We start from the raw sequence: 20,517 nt of genomic DNA, 5'->3' as shown, positions 1-20,517 counted from the left end.
TGGGTTATGGACATTTTAACTATATTAATTCTTCCAACCCATGAGCATGTAATATTTTTCCAATTATTTGTGTCTTTTTCAGTTTCTTTCACCAATATCTTATAGGTTTTAGTGTAAAGATCTTTCATGTCTTTGGTTAAATTTATTCCTAGGTATTTTATTCTTTCTGATGCAAATTTAAATGGGCTTGTTTTATTAATTTCTATTTCTGATTGTTATTGGTGTATAGAAATGCAACTAATTTTTGTATATTGATTTTGTATTCTAAACTTTACAGAATTTCTCAGTTCTAACAGTTTTTTTGGTATAGCTTTAGATTTTCTTTATATAATATCACGTCATCTGCAAACGAAGATAGTTTTAGTTCTTCCTTACTGATCTGCATGTCTTTTATTTCTTTTTCTTGCCTAATTGCTCTGGCTAGGACTTCTAGTATTATGTTGAATAAAAGTGGTGAGAATGGGCATCCTTGTCTTGCTCCTGATCTTACAGAGAAAGCTTTTAACTTTTCACCATTGAGTATGTTAGCTGTGGGCTTGTCATATATGACCTTTATTGTGTTGAGGTACATTTTCTTTATACCTACTTTATTGAAAGCTTTTATCATGAATTGATGTTGAATTTTGTCAGATGCTTTTTCTGCATCGATTGAGATGATCGTATGATTTTTATCCTTCATTTTGTTAATGTGGTATATCACATGGATTGATTTGTGGATGTTGAACCTTGCATCCCCAGAATAAATCCCACTTGATCATGGTGTAAGATCCTTTTAATGTATTGTTGAATTTGGTTTGCTAATATTTTGTTGAGGATTTTTGCATCCATGTTCATCAGGGATATTGGCCTGTAGTTTTTTTTCTCATAGTAATTTCTCTGGTTTTGGTATCAGGGTAATGCTGGCCTTACAAAATGAGTTTGCAAGTGTTCCATTCTCTTCTATTTTTTGGAAGAGTTTGAGAAGGATGGGTATTAATTCTTCTTGAAATGTTTGGTAGAATTCACCAGTGAAGCCATCTGGTCCTGAACTTTTGTTTGTTGGGAGGTTTTTGATTACCGATTCAACCTCCTTACTAGTAATCAATCTGTTCAGATTTTCTGTTTCTTCATGATTCAGTCTTGGTGGGTTGTTTGTTTCTAGGAATTTGTTCATTTCTTCTAGGTTGTCTGGTTTGTTGGTGTATGATTGTTTGTAGTAGTCTCATGACCTTTTGTATTTGTGTGGAATCATTGTAATGTCTTCTCTTTCATTTGTAATTTTATTTATTTGAATCCTCTCTTTTTTTCCCTTGGTGAGTCTAACTAAAGGTTTGTCTGTTTTGTTTATCTTTGGAAAAAACCAACTCCTAGTTTCGTTGAACTTTTCTCTTGTCTTTTTAGTCTGTATTTCATTTACTTCCACTCTGATCTTTGTTATTTCCTTCCTTCTACTAATTTTGAGCTTAGTTTTTTCTTCTTTTTCTAATTCTTTGAGGTATAAATTTGAATTGTTTATTTGAGATCTTTCTTTTTTCTTAATGTAGACATTTATTGCTAGAAACTTCTCTAAGAACTTTTGCTGCATCCCATAGTTTTGATACATTGTGTTTCATTTACATTTGTCTCAAGATATTTTTTGATTTCTCTTTTGATTTCTTGTTTGACCCATTGGTTGTTCCATAGCATATTGTCTGATCTCTACATATTTGTGAATTTGCCAATTTTCTTCTTGTGATTGATTTCTAGTTTCATATCATTGTGGTCAGAAAAGATGCCTGATATGATTTCAGTCATCTTAAATTTATTAAGACTTGTATTGTGGTCTAACATATGATCCCTCCTAGAGAATGTTCCATGTGCACTTGAAAAGAATGTGTCCTGCTGCAGTTGGATGAAATGTTATGTGCATGTCTGTTAGGTTCATCTGGTCTACCATGAATATTAAGTCCAATGTTACCTTATTATTGATTTTCTGTCTGGATGATCTACCTATTGTTGAAAGTGGAGCATTGAAGATCCCTATGGATTATTTTTTTTGCTATCTATTTCTCCCTTTAGATCTGTTAATACTTGCTTTATATATTTAGACACTCTGATGTTGAATGCATATATATTTATAATTCTATGTCTTCCTGGTGGATTGACCCTTTATCATTATGTATTGATCTTCTTTGTCTCTTGTTACAGTTTTTGACTTAAAGTCTATTTTGTCTGATATAAGTATAGCTACCTCTGAATTTTTCAGTTCAGTTCTTGTATTCTTCAGCTCTATTTCTTTTTGGTACTTCATAATGTTTTCTATCTATTTGTTGAAATTCTCACTTTGTTCATGTATTGCTCTCCTGAACTCGGTGAGCATCTTTAAGACAGTTATTTTGAGCTATTGGGTAAATCACCTATCTCCATTTCGTTAAGGTTGACTTCTGGAGATTTATCTTCTTCTTTTGTTTAAAACACATTCGTTTCTTCATTTTCCTTGACTCTCTGTGTTGATTTTTGCACCTTAGATAAAACAGCCACCTCTCCCAGTTTTGATAGACCTGTGTAGGAGATGAACCTTATCAATCAGACTGGCCTGAGCTCCTGGTTGCCTCGCCAACCTTTGTGATTGTCCAGGTTGCTCTCTTTGTTCTTAGTGGCTCCCAGTAGTTGAATGTGTGCCAAGACCCATCAGTGTCCCAAAGAGAAGGATCACGGTCATAACTTAGATGCAGTCTGATTATAAGCTGGACCCTTAGGCAGTAGCTGGGAAAGCCCTAGTTGAACCCCTTCCAGCAAGAAACTGGGAGATGGCCATTTTTGACTGCTCCCTCTGTGCTGAGCCCAAGTTCATAGCCATGCAGATTGCTCTTGCGCCTGTTTAAAAACTACTTCTTTGTTTTCTATGGTACTGGGGGGCTTATAAATGCAAGCTCCATTGGCTGTCAGAGCCAGGTGATTTGGGGGCCTGTCCTTTGGGTGGCAGCTGTAAAAAGTGGGGCACTAGATGTGTGGATAAACTCCTTTCAGAGAGGTAATGCTCACTTGGTTTTATTGTTGGAGCAAGCGGGAGAGAGAAGGTGGAGGAAGTGCCCACCAGCTTTTTGGGCTCTGAAGAGGATCAAGATCAGCACCTAGCTGTGTGCTAATTAGAAGCTGGACTCTCAGGCAGCAACTTGTAAAGTATACGTCAAATTCCTTCAGGAGAAGACTGGGAGATGGGCGTTTTTTGCATGCTACCTGTGCACTGAGCCCTGGGGCAACAGCAGTGGTAAAGTCTGCTGACAACTGCTTCTTTGTTTGCTGTAGTCTTAGGGACTCAGTGAACAAAAGCCCTGTTGACTTTCAGAGCTAGGTGATTTGGGAGCCAGCCCCTTGGTTGGCAGCCTTAAAAGTTGGGGTGCTAGACATTGGGTCCAAACCCTTTGCCCCTCAGGGAGATGCTGAGAGTTGTGGGTTCCTTCTTGATTGTGTGGTCCTGTGCTGGGGACGCGGTTTATGGTGAGAGGGCATCTCAGCCTTTCCTACCTATTTTGATGTGGATGTTTTCTCTGTCCCCCAAAGTGTAGGAGTCACTCAACCAGTTTCTGGATTTCTTTCAGAGGGACTTGCTTGTTGTGTAGCTGTACGTTCAATGCTGATAGGCGGGAAATTCAGAGCCTCTTAGGTTGCCATCTTGGTCTGGAGTCTAAGCCTATTTTTATTATCTAAAATTCAACTACTACAATTATCATTTCATTCTTTGTTTTGGTTTATTGTTATGGGTTGTTGAGTAATGTCAGTTTTTGAACTTGAAGACTCTATACATAAGAATTCAAACCACTTCGAATATTGTTATTTACTTTCTAAATTATTTTTAAGGTGAAAAAGAAAATAAAAGCTTCATTTTAATTTAATATCTCTTTTCAACAATTTAAAGTTATTCAGGGTCTGTTTATCATAAGTTGGATTTGAGGGATAATTTGCCCGCAGTTATTAGTATATCTACTTTCTAGAGGAATTGAGTTACAATAAAGAGTCGAGAAAATTTTTATCACCTCTCCATTTTGCTGGTTGCAGGATGATCCGTTCTCGGCCCTGGACATTCACTTGAGTGACCACTTGATGCAGGAAGGGATTTTAAAATTTCTCCAAGATGACAAAAGGACACTCGTTCTAGTGACCCACAAATTACAGTATCTAACACATGCTGACTGGGTAAGCATTTAAAAGAACTTTTATCAATTTTTATATTACAGTCATATGCAAAATAGGGACGTTAATAAATGCTTTCTGAGATAAAGGTATTTCATTTGTCCAATTAAGGCTTTTTGTCACAGTTCTGCGAATATGTCCTTTCCTTAGATCATAGCCATGAAAGATGGAACTGTCCTAAGAGAAGGGACTTTGAAGGACATTCAAACAAAAGACGTTGAGCTTTATGAACACTGGAAAACACTTATGAATCGGCAAGATCAAGAATTAGAAAAGGTAATTGCTCATAGTTCAGAAGAGTTCATGGTCCAGGTCAGAAGAGTCAGAAACATACTGTGTAATTACTAAAAATGCTTTTAAAGAAGTATTACCATTTAATGTGTGATAATGGTCCTCATCTGAAATCCAAAATAATTCTATATTTATATTGTTAATGAATAGGCTACTTTGAAATTATCAAATTCTAATGATATCTTTTGGATGAAGTGTTGTGGGGTCTTTAGAGGATTTTTATTTGAATTTGAGCCATATTGCAATTATATATGTGTTTAAAACTTAAACTACTTGCATGGTGTTTCCTCATTGTATCTTATTTTTCCTTATGTATATCTTATTTTTCTTATCTGTAATATGAGAGTATTTTCACTCACCACCTACAAATGGAGGGTCATGGGCAAAACAAAATCCAAGATAGTTTAGAAAGAAGGAAGAGCTGTGAGCTGTGGATAAAGTTGTAAAGCATGTCTGGGATAGGGTTGGGGGTGAAGGAAGGTGGATCAGAAGGAAATAACAAAATTTTATATTTGTATAGTTGTTAAAGTCCACAAAGTCTTTTTTACACTATCTCATTTAATTCCCACAAAACCCCGGAAATAAGCAAAGAAAATACAAGAAATAAGCAAAGAAAATATGATCTCACTTCTACAGATGAGAAAACTGAGGATCAGAGATCCTAAGGAACTTGCATGACTTGCCTAAAGTTCTGCAGCATGTAGAATAAGAAGTCCTACTAGCTGGACATGGATATCTATGTATCAATAGACAGAAGAAAAGAAGTCAGACAAACCCTGGGATTCCTTTGTCTTCTGTGGATTTGCCAAAGATCTCAAAAGCAAACCGCATAAGGAAGAAAAGATAAATGTAACAATCTTTAAGTAGAATACGACGAATCACAGAACTATTGAAATGCGGATATTTGTCAAAAATATTACAAAGTGCAACCAGCAAGTGCCCACTTAGGAATTATATTGCGAGAAGCTTGATTAAGAACTTACTGGGGATGGCTCCAAATGACATTTTTTCAGTGATCTAGATGCCAGGGACAAAAGAACATGACGTAAGCTTAAGGAGTGGGACCATTTATGGTTTACTTTGGAAAGAAGATCTGGAAGAAAAAAAAAAGAGAGAGCTGTTGGCTTGATCTTTTAGTAATACTGACTGTTAATCAAGCCAGGAAGAAAGTCCATTAAGTTGTATTTAGAAATGAAGTGATCACTTGAGATAGCATGGCTCTGTAATTAAAGACACATTACAGGGTTGTAAATCAACTGAGGGAGATATGGAGCAAGTTAGGGTGTGGACAGGGAGAATCCAGTTGTGAGGTGGAATGGTGGCCATTAGAAGCCGAGTGAACCATGCACCTGTCCAGAATCCTTACCTTGGATGGAGGGAGGTTACTGAATTCATCTGAAGCCAGAGACAGTCACACCGTGGGGCAAGACCACTGGAACACTTTGGGGACGTTTTTGTAGGAACAGCTTCTTGTTTAATTTGTTATATGTCAGGCTCAGGTGTTTTCCTGGAGCACTGGTTCTCAACCAGGGCTAATTTTCCCTTCTAGGGGACATTTGGCAACATCTAGAGACATTTTTGGTTGTCACAACTGGAGGGCAGAGGTGCTAGTGGCATCTCTGAGTAGAAGACAGGGATGCTGCTAAACATCCTACAATGCACAGGACAGCCCTCAAAATAAAGAACCAGAAGAGATCACGCAAGCAGAGAAGGAAGGTGAAACTCGAGTACCCACAAAACATCCTGTGGCAGGGCTTTAGACAGAACTGTTGGTTTAAAGGTTAAGGGGTAAACAGGAAAGAATATGTTAAAAGGAAAGAAATGAAAGCTACAAGAAGGAGAAGGATTTTAATTTTTTAACTGATTTAAATATTATTAAAAATCCTAACTTGGATTGCATCAAGCATTATCTTCATAATGTTATTAAGCATAATAAGCTAGCATCATTTGGCATTTCTTCCCCAGCTTTCACCTTGACCCAACCCATAGCAGGCGTTCAGTAAATATTTATTGGGTAAATGAAACTAAATTTGTATTTACTTAATCCAAATATCAACACAACTTAAAATATTTAACCTTTCAGCTTAGTCTGAGCATTTACTCGTAAAAAAATATGACTTTAAAGATTTTTTTTAAAAAAATCTTTTGCTCACAGAACGTGGAGGGTTGAACAAGAACCAAATCCTTCCATTTGTCAATGTGCAGGTTCATTTCATCCCATTACACTATACATAGAGGCTAGGAATCCTCTTTAATTCTATGTTTTATCAAATCTCATGTACAAGTATTGGTCTTCATAACCATAGGCAAAATTAAGAGTTAATGTGAAATTGTCTCTGAAAAAGTACTAGTCAAGAGACTCTTTCACTTTACTCTTTTTTTAAACAAGAATCTGGAAACAATAGAGACTTCTAGAATAGCAAGTCTAAATCACACGTGTTATATGAGGCCAAAAGAAAAAAAACAAAAGAACAAGATCACTACCTAGAGACTAATCACCAAAGGTTTATTGGTTTATTGATGTTAGAGTCAAACAATGATTTTAAATTTTTTCTGTATCATCATATACAGGAAGCCCCCCATTTTCCATAGCTTCCAGAAGTTTGTGGGTCAGTTGTTTGGAACTCAGAATTCATTTCCCTGCAGAAACAGGCATATGGTTAGTTTCCCAGGCTGTCCTGCAGAAGCTGATTTAACTCACAATGTAACTGCACTGATACTGCTACTCCAGCTCTGAGGCCAAGGGGGCAGGGGTGTTGGAAGCAGAGGAGGGCCAAAAACAAACTGCTTCTCCTTTTCTTGAGCACAGGACAAGTCTGGAGCAACGGTTAAAAATTCGCAAAGTTTGTTTTTGGCACCTTTCTCTTCTCTTTCTGCGTATTTCCCATACTAGGGCTTTCTCCTAAATTGCTAGGCACCTAAGTACTCACCTTTCCCAGTGGCTTCAAAGTTACCTACCTTCCTTCCATTCCTCTCAAAGTCCATTTCTTTCATGCAGCTCCCTTAGCGAGATGCTACAGAAACTCATTCTGATTTAATAACTCATAAGAGTAGTGGATGACTGACAGCACTTCAACCAGCCTAAAACTACATGCATTTTTAAAGTAAGGTACTTATTAACGTAAATAAATCTTTAGTTAGAGAAATGACAGGGGGTATCTGAAAGTGACATAAAAATAAAACAAGGAGCAGTGATGAAACTAGAGGAGGTGTCCCCCCACCCCTGGGGTCATCTCCATCACATTGTTACTACTTTTCCTGGCTTCTTACTGCCCTACACCTTTGAGCTCTGAAGCACTGCCTACAAACCTCAGCCATCGCCTCCAAACTGCTCCTATGACAGGAGCTGTGGATCTCTAGGATGAGCAGAACGCTGAGACTGGTAAAGGTACCGAACGCTTGGTACATGGGGGTCGCTGATAGGTAAGTCAAAACCTACCTGTGGCCATGAGCTCCTTGAATGATAGCACAATGTTTACTGCAGGATATGGAAGCCGACCAAACAACTTTAGAGAGGAAAACTCTCCGAAGAGCCATGTATTCAAGGGAGGCTAAAGCCCAACTGGAGGATGAAGATGAAGGTAGATCTTTTTCTTATATCTGAAACACTAAAGCAGGGAATAGGGTTTGAGGGTCCTACCTTGGCAATTGATGTGGGAGTGTGCCAGCGAGGAATGACAAGCCACTTTGCAGGGGGGAGAAAGCCAAATCAAATACATAAGCATTTGATTTCATTTTCAGTATTGGAAAATAAAAAGAAGAGGAGTGAAAGAAAGGTATATGTAATCAGTCAACAGGCATCTGGAGGGGTTTCCCATAGTTTGTTTTAGTATATTTGTGCTGTGTGTGAGAGCGAGCTGGAAGGATGGGTGCTAGTTTGTAAACAGATCTACACCTTTGTTCAGATCAATTGGAAAGGTCTAGTAAAATGACCAAATCAAGTTATTAATAAAATGTCAATCTTTCAAAAATAAACAGTAAATGGGGGCCGGCCCGGTGGCTCAGTGGTTAAATTCACACATTCCACTTTGGTGGCCCGGGGTTCCCCAGTGCGGATCCTGGGTGTGGACATGGCACTGCTTGGCAAGCCATGCTGTGGTAGGCATCGCACATATAAAGTAGAGGAAGATGGGCATGGATGTTAGCTCAGGGCCAGATTTCCTCAGCAAAAAGAGGAAGATTGGTGGCAGATGTTAGTTCACAGTTGATCTTCCTCAAAAAACAAAAATTAAAAAATAAACAATAAATGGGGAATAGAAAATACTGTTTTGAAATATTTATACTTGAATCATTCTGTGAGTCCTCATGGGGTTTTCATGACAATATAGCAGTGAAAGTCAAGAGAATTAGAAAGCCATTTGTTTCAGTTTTCGGTATCTAGTAAGTTATAGTGGGGAAAAATGATTTACTGGGAATTTGAGGAATGAGATGAAATAATTACATTTGTTGCCAAGAAGTTTGTAAGATAAATCACTCTGAAGTCTGTAGAGTAAATGCATTCTCCTTCATTTCTCCTATACACTTTTTGCTTAAGATTACATTTCTACAAGCCACTTAATAGAAACAGAGAAAATTATAGTTTCAAGCCATAGGACACCAAAATGTACTACCTTTACATTTCAGATGATAACTATTCAGTGTTTCAACAAATACTCTTTGAGTAAATGAATGAATGAATGACTGGATCGTGCACTTCAATTTCTTACATTTAAAAATGTTTTTAAAAAGTCTTTGGTCCTATAAACAGACCTCAGCTTCTAGAATTCAAAATTCATTGTTTCTAATGCACTCTAAAACTGGATTCGTGCCAGTTACTCTCTCCCGTGTTCCAGTGGTGAGTATACCACTTGAGATGCTGGCTCTGCCCTGGGCTTGCTGTGTTAATCCATTTTCTCAGGTGCAAGATAAGACAATAATACTTTCCTTATAAAGTAAAATGAGGTGGTGTATATGAAAGAGCCCAGTACAGTACGTATTATCTACCAGGTTGCTGCTCCTGGCCCTATCATTACGTCTGTTCAAGCCACCAGGAAGGGAAGAAGAAAAGTCATTGCACATATTATAGCTACTACTTACCATTGGCCGCTTCATCCCATGGACAGATTAGCTACTGGGAAAGTGAAGAAATGTTGTTTTTAGCTTGACAGCCATAGATAAGTTGAAATTTCAACTAATATCAAACAGAGAATGGACACTGGGAAAACAGCTAGCAGTCTACAAATGTCCACCTCTTTGTTCATGGCAGATTTCAAATCTTGTCCTTCTCACATGTTGAACCCATCCTTACCAAAGGAGAGATTATCTGAGACCTGTTCATTTACTGCATTCAGCTCAAATCATAGGATCCCTGGCGATACTTAGACTTCCCATTATATCCATATTTAGATCTGTGTGGTCTGATAACCTATAAACCAAAGACATGTTTTCTACCCTTCCTCCCCACAACCTACTCAATATACAGCAGTGGAGTACATACAGGATAACTGCCGTGGAAACTGCCTTTGCAAAAGGAAAGGATGGGAAATGCACAACGGCCACTGCACCATAGAAATGATCGAATTTCGCGGTCAGGAAATGCCAAAATTCCCTGTCCTTGTAATGGAGTTCTTAGGATAGCCATCTTGGAGTTTCCAGATGGTTTATAACATCTGAGAGGAAATCCCTGCCCATTGTCCTTTGTCCTCTAGCTTCTCCCTCTGGAAGGCTTTTCCTTGCTCATGTTCCTCCATGACCACATCTAAAATGGGCCCTAGCAAGCATGGATTATGCCCTCTTGGGCTATGCACAAATTTCAGAGCCTATTTCCTCCTGGTGCAGTTTTACAAATCCAGAAATTTAGAGTTCAAAAAATGATAAATGTTTGCAGGCCAGACATGGTTTTATTGGCGGCATAATTCCTTCCATAACTTGGTAAACTTCTAGTCTATACTTTCAGTCAATTTTGATGTGTAATAAATCAGCAAATTATCTCATCTAGACACAGATTTTGTTTATTTTTTCACTCATTCATTCATTAATTCATTTTTCACTTAGTTTTTATGGTTTTTCTCTGCTAAAAGCATTTAAAATTTCTAAGACTAATACTTGTATTTCTATAAATTTGAAGGAGATTTTTATATGTTTTTTTGTGAGATAATACAAATTCTTTCACCTGTTGCCTGTGTGAGGCATAAATAAGTTTTTGTGTGCAGAGGAAGAGGAGGAAGAAGATGAGGATGATAACATGTCCACTGTAATGAGGCTCAGGACTAAAATGCCGTGGAGAACCTGCTGGCGGTACCTCACTTCTGGAGGATTCTTCTTGCTCTTCCTGATGATTTTCTCTAAGCTTTTGAAGCATTCAGTCATTGTAGCTATAGACTATTGGCTGGCCACATGGACCTCGGAGTACAGTATAAACAATACCGGAAAAGCTGATCAGGTACATGGCTTCTGTTTTTAAATCATCAAGGAAATGTTGAGATTCACAGTGATACCCTTTTATCTAGTTAGATGCTAATAACCCAACTGTCATAGGACTTTTGTAGTATTAGTTAGAATAGGGCCTGAAATAGAATAAACTGTGAAAATGGAATCTATTATTGTCACTTTTATTCTTTAAAGCCTTTCATAAGAAATAGCTAAAGATAGTGTTTCGATTTGGATGCAAGGGAGTTGTATACACATGATATATGTGTGTGTGTGTGTGTATAACATTCACATGGGACTTTTGTTGTTGTTCTCATGGTTTTTTATTTTAGCTGCTTATTCCAGTGTATTAGCCAGTCATTCTTATTAGGGATAAGAAGAAGAAGCTCGGGCCTGGCTCCGTGGCCGAGTGGTTAAATTCATGCACTCTGCTGCAACGGCCCAGGGTTCGGATCCTGGGTGCGGACATGGCACTGCTTGTCAGGCCACGTTGAGGCGGCGTCCCACATCCCACAGCTAGAAGGACCTTCAACTAAGATATACAACTATGTTTGGGGGTGTTGAGGAGATAAAGCAGAAAAACAAAAAAAAAAAGGAAGATTGGCAACAGTTGTTAGCTCAGGTGCCAATCTTAAAAAAAAAAAAGAAGAAGAATGAGCTCTACAATGTGGAAAGCCAAGCATATTTCAAACCTGAAAACAAACTCTAACGCTTCATCTGCCTCAGGCAAACCTTGAAAGAGAGCGAAGGAAGCAAGCAAGGACTTGGCCGTAGGATTATGGTGGGTGGGGATCCTGCCCTGAGTCTCCAAGAACTACACTCCTTCAGCTGTCTAAATTGATGGAATGATGATCAATGATGCAATGCAATGAAGATAATGAAGTTGCAGTACTGTCTGACTTGGATATTTGGTGTTCTAGGAAGAAAAAACTCAGTTGCTAATTTTGTATGTATTTTTTGTTGGTTGCTTTTAGACCTACTACGTGGCTGGATTTAGCATACTTTGTGGAGCAGGTATTTTCCTCTGCCTGGTTACATCTCTCACTGTAGAATGGATGGGTCTCACAGCTGCCAAAAATCTTCATCACAATCTCCTCAATAAGATAATTCTTGGACCGATAAGGTAAAAAAGTAGTTATTTCTTACTCCCGTACACAAATCATAAAAACATGCATTTTAAAATTTAAGTGAAATATGGAATTTTAAAGATTTTAATCAATTCTTGAGCAATTGAGTAGAGACTTCATTTTCATGACTCCAGGATGTCCATTAGCAGTGCTCACATTCCAAATAGTCTAGCATTATCATACATTCCAATCTGTTCATTGCCTAGATTCTTCGATACCACACCCCTGGGACTGATTCTCAATCGCTTTTCAGCTGATACAAATATCATTGATCAGGTGAGTGCCTTGAGTTGCTTCCAAGTTCAAAAACAAATTTCTCAGTGTAAGCTAAATAGCATTTTAAAATAAACTGTGATTCCTGTTAATAATAGAAAATTTCTAAAACTTAAATGAAAGCCTATTTGTATTCATGTCAATATTATGTGCATAAATTATTTCTAGGATAAAATCTTCATGGAAAATTTTAATTCAAAATAATTTATGCACATAGAAGAGGCTACTTAGAGAATCAGCACGAAGTAAAGAGAAATAGCAAAGAATAACATTTAAATTTTTTTATTACAAAAAGGAATGATTTTGGTCAATGTTGTATCTCCATTCATGATAAAGTTCTTAAAAGTTTAGTGTTGATGCAGAGTGTCTCCCAGAAGTAAAGGATGAAATGCCAAGCCGTCTTAGATGTCCTTTACTTTCACAGGATTGGCTCCTGACTGAGAGAAGCTTTAGATGGTGTGGTATTTTAGGGACTATTCCAAGGATGCCCAGTTTAGTCTTAGATCCTTAGGCCTCTAGAGTTTGTTCTGAAATGAAAGACCTCCAACTCTGAAACTGGATCACTCCAAGCACAGACCCCTCAAAAGGATCAAGAAAAGAATCCATCAAATGCAGCCGTTGCCTTTTCTGATTTTCCAGAGTGGCTTAGGAACACCTAAATTATTCTCACTTTAGAAAAAGAAGGCTTGCTGCATACAGCTGACTACAAGTATGCCGAAAAATTTTGATGTTTTCGCGGCATTGGTGTCAGGTCATACTGCACCTAAAACACCTCATAAAGAATATGTATTAGAAAAGAAGAGGCAAAACAGTCCTTATTGGGAAGATGATACGATTGCTACCTAGAGAGTCCAAAACAATTCGTTCAGCAGAGTATCTGCATAAGACATATAAGTCAGTAACTTTCTCTACATCAATTAAAAAATTAAGTGAAAAATAAGTTCCATTCATAAGAACAACAAGAACTATGAAAATATAAATAAATTTAGTATGAAGAAAAGAGATCCAATGATCCTGGAAATCATAAGAAACCTGTATATATAGAGAGAATTTCCCTATCAGATACCAAAAAAATACTATAAAATTAAAACATTCTGGTGATCACAGAAAACAAGCAGATCAAAAGAACAAAATGGAGAATTCAAAACCGCCAGCATATATAAAGATTTAGCCGGATAAATATGGTGCCTTGAATGAGTAAGAAAAGGATTATCTTTTTAATAAAGGATGTGGAGAAATTAACTGTCTATAAAATATAAAGCAAATACATATAGAATAAAGATGGCCATATAAAAACACAAAACTATAAAATAAAATGCAGAAGAGTAGTTATAGAATTTGAGGTGGGAAAGGTCTAAGACACAAAACTGAGAAACAATAAGGGAAAAGGCCAACAGAAATGACTGTATAAAATTTCAAACTTCTATTGAGCTAAAAGCATCAAAGTCAAATTTAAAATATAATAAGATTAACTGGGAGAAAAACTGACAACATATGTAAAGAAAGAGGATAAACATCCATAATATACATATGAAAATCAATAAGGAAGATAAACCAACCAGAAACACACAAAGGATATGAGTAAGTAATTGCAGAAAATTAATTTAAATATCTTACCATAGAGGAATAGCTAAATATGTTTTTTAATACTATGCAGCCATTAAAAAGAAGTAGATTTGTATATAGTGACGTGAGAAGATTTGCCATCTATCCTGTTCAGTAAAATAAACACGTTGACAAATAAGATTTATAGTATAGTGCCATTTATATAAAAGCCCCAAGATAAATAGGTAGATAACTGCCAAATGATAAGTAGATAGGTAGACAGATGGATAAATATACTAAACTATGGGAAGTGAGTGAAGTTGAAAGAGTGGAGAATTGCTTACAGTGAAAATGTTTATATACTACTTATGTAACTAACTGTATAACTTGATGTAAATATAAAAGGAATATTTTGTTGCATTGTATCCAATGCTTTATTTGAGCTAAAACATTTTCCTTTCAAATTACTTTCCTAACAGCACATCCCTCCAACTTTGGAATCTCTAACTCGCTCAACACTGCTCTGCCTGTCTGCCATTGGCATGATTTCCTATGCTACCCCTGTGTTCCTGGTTGCTCTTGTGCCTCTTGGGGTCGCCTTTTATTTTATCCAGAAATACTTCCGAGTGGCCTCTAAGTAAGTAAAACAGTGTTCTCTTCATCTTCAAAAGCCTATATATGTGATTTACTGTGATCCACACTTACTGTAGTGTTTTTCAAGATAAGCTATGGAATTTGGAGATGCAACCTATGTTTAACAGGATGAAACATATCCTGATACTATGTTTCATTTGCAGATCTATTATAATTTTTTCTGTAATCGGTTGTCTAAGGCTGATATAGCCCCAGACGTATATTAACATGTGGACTGATCTACTGAGTTTTGAGTTTACAGACTATGCCAAATTTTTCATTCCATGATCCTTTTTCTGAACATGACATTGACATAAAACTTACAAAATCAAGCATAGTCCCAAAGGAAAAGTGATTTAATATCATTAGATTTCACAAGTGGGAAAAAATAGTAAAATATTTTCAAACGTGTAAAATACATTCTGTAAAAGAATTAGTAGATGTCAAAATGGTTAAAGAGATAAATTAGAGTCATGGCTATAAAAGTAGATAATATTGTCTATATGTCTGATATCAGTGCTGTGATTTTAACAGATTGGAAATTTTCAGATTGGATCATTTAACATGCACTTGAATATCCAGCCAAATAAATAAAAGAAAGCCATGAATTTTAAATTCTTCTGTTAATATAATATGTGTCATTTGCTGAGATGTTGAGGAGTTAAATAGAATGTAGTACCACTTGTTTTGAACTTTCCAGTTTAACTTTGAAGCCCTGCTATAAATAGTATCATAGCATAATTACTTTATTTCAACAAACACTTGTTAAGCATTTACTATGTTGCAAATAATTTTGTGAGCCATGTGGCATATGATGAGATCAACATGACAAGAACCTGTTCTCAAGAAACTTAGTCTCTTGGGAAGATAAAAGATATATAAAGTAACCCTTATATGTGGATTAAGTGCCGGAATAGGAAGGCAGATATTGAGTTTATTCAGTAAACTGAAAATATTTAATAGGACTTGAGTGCAGGGAAGATGAAAAATTGGCGAAGCTAACAAGGAAAGGCAAGATTATAGTTGGGAACCTCTGAATATATCATGTAACATTTCTTAATTTAAAAAATATAATGGTTTCTCCCTCAGGGCTATGAATTAGGGTCCTTCAAATATTAGAGATCTATATGAAATCTAGAGTATTTTTTCTCCCCAGCCTCATTCCTTTCTTGTAGCAAATTCAGAGCAAAAGGGAGAGGCTAGCCATCAAATTCACTCTTTCATATCTCCTGGTATCATTGCTGATGCTACTTGCTGAGGGGCGGAAAAGTTCAGTTACTTCTTTTCTCCTGGTTGTTTTCAAATCTATCCTTACCTTCTCACCACTAAGATCAAACCATTGTGTCTTACTTCAATCACATACTCGCTTGGGCCTATTTTTGCCTCTTAGCAATACAGATTGAGGGCCAAGGCTGGGCAAGTATTCCTAGTCCATTATAAATTCGAATGGTGAATTTTGTTCATTCTAAGAGAGAACAATCTGTTAGCATTGATAATGAGTAACCAAAATATGGAGGAGATGATCATTTTTAAAGAATTAACATTGATAATGGATTATAAACCGTTCTTATTTGAAATTCTCTGAAAGTTATCAAATATGACCATATGATACTGAATCTCACAGACGAAAAGACCCTTCTAGATGCTGAGACTCTGCAGGACTCACCCATGTTGAAAAACTCAGGCAACTTAACAAACTATTTTGTAAACACCAGAGGGAGTTAAAGTGGGGGACTAGCAACAGGAAATACCATGACATTTTGAGTATGGAAAATCAAAGATCTCATGTGTGGTTAGCTCTGTAAGTTAAGCGTTTCCTACTTAGAAAAATACAAGATCCAGCTGTACCCTCACCTTGGTGGTTTCATAAAATACAGTCCTGTAAACAAAGGTTCCTCCTTCCTAATTTTTTTCCTTTCACTACGGACCTCAATGTAGTGACCACCTGTCGCTTGTGTCAGATTTACAAATAGCCACTTAGGTTTAAAATAGCAGACTTCGCATTCCTTCATATTCACTCTCTTCCTCCCCTTTTCCTTTTCTTCCCCTCATCTGCAGTGGCTAAAGTGAGCAAATCCATTTTAGTAACTCAAAAAAGACTTTGCATTTGTTTGTGGAACCACATAGGCAGCCACGAACGGACTGAGTTCATTGTTGAAGATGATGTAACAGTCTAATCAATTCTGTTGACTCTGGCAGGTGAATGTCAATGCTACTACTCTACTGCCCTGGACCACAAAGACCTAGAGAAGGGCAGAAGACAAGACTGAAAAGAAAAAAAAGGAATGTTTTGAAACACAATATAACTCTTAGCCTATCTTCTAGAAATGTTAGCTTATGGTTTAAAGAAAAGTTGTCATGAGTGTGCATCTTTAGGAAAACATCAGATTCAGGCAATTACATTCACTGCATTTATTGAACAGCCTATATATATATCTCCTTGGAGGACCTCTGAATAGAAGTTCCATGAAGGCAGGGATTCAATCTCATTGTGGCCAAAGGCAAACTCATTGTCTTTCTCTTTAAATCTCTTTATTCAGTGTAAAAGGCACTGTCATTTTCCAAGTTGGCTAAGCAACAACCAAGTCATATTTGACTCCTATCTTATTCACCGTGCAACAACTAATTGACTGTAGCACTTTAGAAGGCTACTTCCAGGAGACCGTCTCACAATCCTTCCCCAATTTTAACTCTCGTTAGCATCACAGTCATTCAGAACTTAAAAACAATCTCTTATATAGACTACCGTAACTCACTCATTCTCTTTCATCCTTTACACTGTCTCCCAGGTTATGTTGCTCGTGCACAGCTCTGATCATTTTATTTCTAGTCTTCAGTGATTTTTTCCAGTCCACCCAGATTCTCTGCAGTCTAGTCCCACCCATCCTTTATACCGCCTTTTCCCGCTACACCATCTCCAAAGAATTCTGGGCACTAGGCAGATTGAATTTGCCAGCTTCTTTAGTCTTCTGTGTGTGCTCTTCTTGTCCCCTTACCTGGAATGCACTTCTTGTCTGTTTGGTTGAAGCCCTCTTCATGTTTAAGATTTGCCCTAAATTCCACCTGCTCAAAGAAAATAGTACCATCTCCTACATATGAATTAATTACTCATTCCTCTGAGTTCCCATGCAGTTTACCTCAGCTGTTAACAAAGCTGATATTTTTTGTACAACATATTATATTCAGCATGGACCCATATTCATTAGGTACCCATCTTTCTCTTCCTCTTTAGATTGTAAGCTGTTGAAGTTTTTGTTAATGGGATGCTAAAGGAAACTGGTTGCAATGACAAGTAATAACCTTAATTTAGAATGAACACAGAGATCTTTGAGTCTGAATGCATGTCAAGTTTACTTTTGCACTTCTTTCTGTCCTAGGGACCTCCAGGAACTTGACGATACCACCCAGCTCCCTCTGCTTTGCCACTTCTCAGAAACAGCTGAAGGGCTCACCACCATTCGGGCATTTAGGTGAGTAAACATGTTTTCATTTTGTTGATTAAGCAATTAAATCATCAACAAATATTTACTTACAAATCACTGATAATTGCTATCATTTTTTGGATGGCCACTGTGTGTGTGGCAGTATTCTAAACTAGAAGTAAGAAAAATGTGGCAATAAATGATCAGAGTTAGAGTTTAATCATCTGAAATTTTAACAAGAATAAAGAAAGACTGAAGCACCATGTTGGAAAAATACTAGCTCTGTGATTTACACAAGGCTCTTAAATTCCCTAGCCTCAGTTTCCTCATCTGTGAAATGGGGAAATCAGTTTTGTTTCTTAGGGTCCTTGGACTAATTGATATGATGCATGTTAAGCATTAACCACAGTGATTAGCAAATAAGCACTCAATAAATAAGTTAAAATAAATGTGTGAATAATAATAAAAGAAATATTATTATACCGAAATTATTTTAGGATTTAATCAGTTTTCTTCAATGTTGGTAAACAGGGTAATAACCTAAGCTTTTGATTAGGAGTGTTTACCTAACACTTAAAAAATTACCTGCCCTTGTTTTCCCTGATCACGTAAACTCAGAAAAGAAGGTGGCATCATTGAATATTTCATTTAATCTAGAAAATTGACATCTTAAATCATTATATCTTTCTGCAACCATAAATGCAAATATGTATTGATTTCAATCAGAGATTGAATATATTATATATGTAAAATTGAGGCAAAAAGTGGAATATAAAGATACAACCATCCGTAACTTGTATGACAGAATTTCTTCATAAATCTACATAGGTTTCATAAGGAAACATTCATACTTTCTGTAGTGGTGTGTTTTCCCATCAGAATGTGCAATGCCTTTTATTGCAGATGGCAAAACTATTTATTGACATTGAATGTGCATTTAAGGCAAAATTTATATTCTAATAGTAGTCATCAATGACCAGTTGTACTCATTGAGTGCACCGTATTAAAGATTACATTTTTCTTCAAGCAAGTCCTTTGAAATTAATTTCTTTGAGTATTGATCATATGCTAGGTACTACTCTTGCTGTGGATATATAAAGACTACAAAGCTATAGACTTTCATTTCCACCCCAGATGAATATCTCAAAGAAAACAGGTAGGATAATATGGCAGGTGGGGGGCAAGCAATGACTGTCAAAAGCTTGCATTATTACTCTGTTTTACCAACATTGATTCAGGCAAGCTGGTAGATGGAACAGTAGGAAGTTGATGGGTCGAGCATAAAACAGCCTCTATTTTCTCCCTGAAGAACAAGCTGAGGTCATTTTCTAAGAGTGATGAGGACTAGAATCAGGTAAAACATCTTGAAGGAAATGAAGACAGTTTAGAATGAAAGAGAAGCTTGACCAAGAATCCAGCTTAAGATTTTTCATTTGCCTTCTTCCATAGACACACGAACAGAATTTAGCATGACTATCCCTAGTTTTACATCAGGAAAATTCTAGGTTGCTGTAAGAAGAACAAGATATTACGTGTTAACCTTCAAGGCTTGAATTATGATTGGAAGAAACAAAGGACAAACCAACTTTTATATAAAAGCATCTGCATCATCGTCACCCAGATTTAGCTCTTCCAGGGTTCATTTTCAACGTAAATGTTAAATATCACAAATATCAGCATTGTTAAACCAAAGGAAGTTTGAAAATGTGGGGAGGATCCCGCTACCACAAATAAAATTCTAGAATCTTTACATTTGGTGCTTGTGGTCAGGAATCAAACATATTTTTTTCCATCCATTTCTTCCCTTTTTTCAGGCTACCCAGAGTCCCCAGAGTCTTCAGCTCTTCTGGAAAGTTACTATTTACTGATTAGGCTGCCTTTCCTCCCCTGCGCTCAGGGTTCGTGGTGTACTCACATGGAGCAGCGAACTCCCTCAAGTAGTTTACCATGAAAGTATCACAGTTAAATTAGACTGAGATTTCTGTGACCTTTCCTATTTTTTTTTTTTTTTTTTGTCTGACAGAATAAAGGTCTAAGAATGTTCAGAAGATGAGCTGGATGTGGATGAAAAGATACAGACTGAGTGTGTCAAAGTTTCCATTAGGAAAACAGAAAGTTTCTTGCCAAATAGAAACACACAGAAAGAATGTTCGCTGCATTTCCACCCCTCCCCTCTCACTGCTGCTTCAGACTCTTGCCAACTCCATTTACAAACTCTTTAAGAGTGTGTCTGAAACAATATCCCAAAACAAAAGAAAGAGTAGGAAGAGTCCCAGACAAAGCACTTTGTCAAAATGAAGTGTTTGATGTTCATCTCAAATGTAATCCACTGGCTTCGGGCCAGCTGGCCCCACCTCCCATCTCTCCATCACCACTGTCTTCTAGGGAGAGGACCCTGTCTGGAGCCCCTGAACATGTTGAGTTTTCTTGTTTCTGTGCCTTTGCTCATGTTTGTTCTCATTACATCCAATGCTTTGTCCTCTCTTGTTCACCTGAAAAATTCAGCTCATCCCTTAAAACCTCACACAGACCATCCTCCCAGTCCTCTGTGAATCTTTGCTTAATCCTTCTCTCCCCACCCTCCACGCTATTCCCTACCATCTTGATCCTGTGGCCAGTGGAGATCATCCCCTTTCTTTACGTTCATGTAGCATTTTGTGCATAAT

The 20,517-nt window shown here is 37.1% G+C and overlaps 1 protein-coding gene across 24 annotated transcripts in view; it reads left to right on the top strand.

The window, feature by feature from the left end:
* The window catches only part of ABCC9 (ATP binding cassette subfamily C member 9), a 123,601-nt gene that overhangs the window by 74,847 nt on the left and 28,237 nt on the right, over positions 1-20,517 (top strand). For all 24 annotated transcript variants that reach the window (XM_070271041.1, XM_070271038.1, XM_070271042.1 and 21 more), the window contains 8 exons: positions 4,018-4,155; positions 4,303-4,428; positions 7,928-8,024; positions 10,635-10,864; positions 11,826-11,974; positions 12,185-12,254; positions 14,276-14,433; positions 17,807-17,899. In XM_070271041.1, the coding sequence (XP_070127142.1) occupies positions 4,018-4,155; positions 4,303-4,428; positions 7,928-8,024; positions 10,635-10,864; positions 11,826-11,974; positions 12,185-12,254; positions 14,276-14,433; positions 17,807-17,899 (1,061 nt within the window). The remainder of the gene's footprint in view (positions 1-4,017; positions 4,156-4,302; positions 4,429-7,927; positions 8,025-10,634; positions 10,865-11,825; positions 11,975-12,184; positions 12,255-14,275; positions 14,434-17,806; positions 17,900-20,517) is intronic.

The sequence above is a fragment of the Equus caballus genome, chromosome 6, assembly GCF_041296265.1.
Source record: "Equus caballus isolate H_3958 breed thoroughbred chromosome 6, TB-T2T, whole genome shotgun sequence".
Lineage (NCBI taxonomy): Eukaryota > Metazoa > Chordata > Mammalia > Perissodactyla > Equidae > Equus > Equus caballus.
This window is presented reverse-complemented; position numbering and strand designations above follow the sequence as displayed.